Source organism: Eptatretus burgeri, chromosome 1 (genome assembly GCF_056783735.1).
Source record: "Eptatretus burgeri isolate ZD-2024b chromosome 1, Ebu_testis_v1, whole genome shotgun sequence".
Classification (NCBI taxonomy): domain Eukaryota; kingdom Metazoa; phylum Chordata; class Myxini; order Myxiniformes; family Myxinidae; genus Eptatretus; species Eptatretus burgeri.
The window spans coordinates 164,140,845-164,143,344 of record NC_140961.1 but is presented as its reverse complement, the minus strand read 5'-3'; the positions used below and the strand labels follow the sequence as shown (position 1 = coordinate 164,143,344).

General features: G+C 43.0%; 1 protein-coding gene and 1 long non-coding RNA gene across 3 annotated transcripts in view; both read right to left on the bottom strand.

The window, feature by feature from the left end:
- The window catches only part of LOC147035919 (uncharacterized), a 7,672-nt gene extending 6,234 nt beyond the window's left edge, over positions 1-1,438 (bottom strand). The window contains exon 1 of the long non-coding RNA XR_015049898.1: positions 562-1,438. This is a non-coding gene — a long non-coding RNA (uncharacterized LOC147035919). The remainder of the gene's footprint in view (positions 1-561) is intronic.
- Positions 1-2,055, bottom strand: part of LOC147035918 (nonsense-mediated mRNA decay factor SMG7-like) — a 153,695-nt gene extending 151,640 nt beyond the window's left edge. The window contains exon 1 of one of the 2 annotated variants that reach the window (XM_085848444.1): positions 1,455-2,055. In XM_085848444.1, coding sequence (XP_085704570.1) covers positions 1,455-1,513 — 59 coding nt within the window. In that variant the 5' untranslated portion in view covers positions 1,514-2,055. The remainder of the gene's footprint in view (positions 1-1,454) is intronic. The other variant, XM_085848440.1, reaches the window with a different exon arrangement.
- Between the last annotated feature and the right edge of the window lie 445 nt (positions 2,056-2,500).

The window sequence follows — 2,500 nt, the reverse complement described above, 5'->3', positions numbered from 1 at the left end:
GTGGGGCCGTATTAGACGGAGCAATAGTATCCTCGGCTGTTGGGGATGCAGTTTTCGGGCAAAAATGTTTGAAATTGCCCAAATCATTGAAGTGAAAACATTTCAGTGTTTCTGTCGACACGTACACCTGGTACTCGTGTCCATCTGTGCGAAATTTAAAGACCACATTAAGCACTCTATCGACGTTAGACGAGGGAAGCACAATGTATGCTTGCCGCCTGAAAGACATCACGTGTCGAGCCTGCTCGCTCCGGCATCGCAAGGGTAACATTGTAATCTGAGAGACTACGGTCCCGAATCCAGATAATTCTTTTACCAGTGCTTCATTCCGGATGAATGGTGGGACATTACCGAGTACAATTTTGGTACTCGTTGTGGCGAGAGGGGAAGCTCAGATGAAATAACCATTTTCAGTTGTTATTCCAGTCGAGACGATATCATGTACTAAAACATATCGTCCGATATAAAAACAACTACTCGTTTATTCATGCGAGAAGCTGCGCGGACTTTTTCAAACCCAACCATATTACCAATGGCAGTAACAATGTCATCAACACTGACCTCGTTAGGAGGAACACACACAACGCCATTTTTCCTCGTCAAGGCCTCACAGGCGGTGTAGCAGGAACGTGTCGACATTCTTTGATTTCAAAGAACGGAAGGGGAGGGGGTGAGGGAGGGAATGAGGGGAAAGGTCATATAACCGCCCCGACGTGTGTCTCGTCGTAGGAGAAACGAAACAAAAAAAAAACACCCATAATACAGGTAAACAGGAACGCACTCGATAACGGAGTAGGCTACCGGCTCGAAACTTACCTATACCACAAGCTGTGGGCTCTCTGTCTCTCTCTCTCGTCCCAAAGAAGAAGAGGGGAAATGTAAGGGAATGAAAAATATAAACACAAAACCGTTATGAACCACGAGAGGAAAAAGGGTGGGGGTGAGTAACGAACTCAAACAGGGTGGATGAGGATGGGTGGGGGTGGGGGGGAAGGGGACTGGGAAAGGAGGGGGAAGGCGAGTCGAGAAGGGGGTGGGACTGGAAATCGGAGGGGAAGAGGAAAAAAAGACGATGAGAATATTAAACGACAGGGGAGAGAATAACACTGGACTCAACACCGAGCAGGAGCCTATGGCGGCCATGACACCGTGCCCAAAAACCAAACCACCAGCAGGGGGAAAAAGAGAGAGGGAGAGAGAGAGAGAGAGAGAGAGAGAGAGAGAGAGAGAGAGAGAGAGAGAGAGAGAGAGAGAGAGAGAGAGAGAGAGAGAGGGGCAGAGGCAGAGGCAGAGGCAGAGGCAGAGGAAGAGGCAGAGGCAGAGGCAGAGGCAGAGGCAGAGGCAGAGGCAGAGGCAGAGGCAGAGGCAGAGGCAGAGGCAGAGACAGAGACAGAGACAGAGACAGAGACAGAGACAGAGACAGAGAGAGACAGACGGGAGGGATCATTTCTCACCTTTCTTTTGACTTATCCAACTTCAGGGGGTGTGAAAGGTCTTCCAACATCTGAGACATGATGTCATTTAATTCTCTTCAAAATGACTGAAGATCTATAAGGATTTCGTTCATATTTTGCCATTCTTCATGATAATCGTTGGCTTCATTTTCAATATCAGTTATCAACGATGTTGTTGCTGGGGACAACCTGTCAGAAAAAAACCAAAAACATACAATCATTATTTGTTGTATAATGATTTCATTCTGTATAAAACAACAAATAATGAATTGGTTTAAGGATCTTACCTCTCATCTTGTGAAAATGATTGATCTGCAAGGTTGGAGTAATCATCTGAACACTCCATATTCTGAATAAAACATACTAAGTTCACGTTTGGTATTAAATAGGAAAGTTGATGACTTCAATGAAATGTGAAAACAATGGATTTTTTTCGGGTGCGTCTCATAAAGGAAATGACTTCGGACTTTCGGGGCTTGGTTCAGGCAACGGAGCGTGTCTGACTCATTTTATTTTTGCATTAAAATGAGTGAGACAAGAGCATTAAGAGAAGTTTATCATTTCATCTTTGCTCAACAAAGATACTTAAACCAAGAACCAAGTTCCAAGTTATTCTTTGTAAACATACTCAATGGAAATGAATGTTATAAGAAAATGAATGTTAAAAGAAAATCAAGTTATTCCCTAAAGTATAACATGGACAAATATTCATTGGTTCGCTATTTGAGTATAATGGAAATATAAAAGGACTGTGATTATGTTGGGGGGAAGAAGTGCTTTAATCAGTAAGTCTCAATTTTTCATTTGCTTATATGGGAGGGCAGGGGATAGGTGGGGAGGAAGTGTCTCCCATTTTGAGATTTTGGGGATTGGGTCAGAAAGTTTTTTTCCTTTTCCCCATTCATTTGAATGGTTGTCCCAGAAGCAACAATTATCATCAACTGATGTGTGATCATTAGTTGTGAAATTAAAACGAAGGATTGTACTTCTCATTTTATTTGATATGGGATAAAATGTCTTTGCATTGACATTTATTAATTATTTTC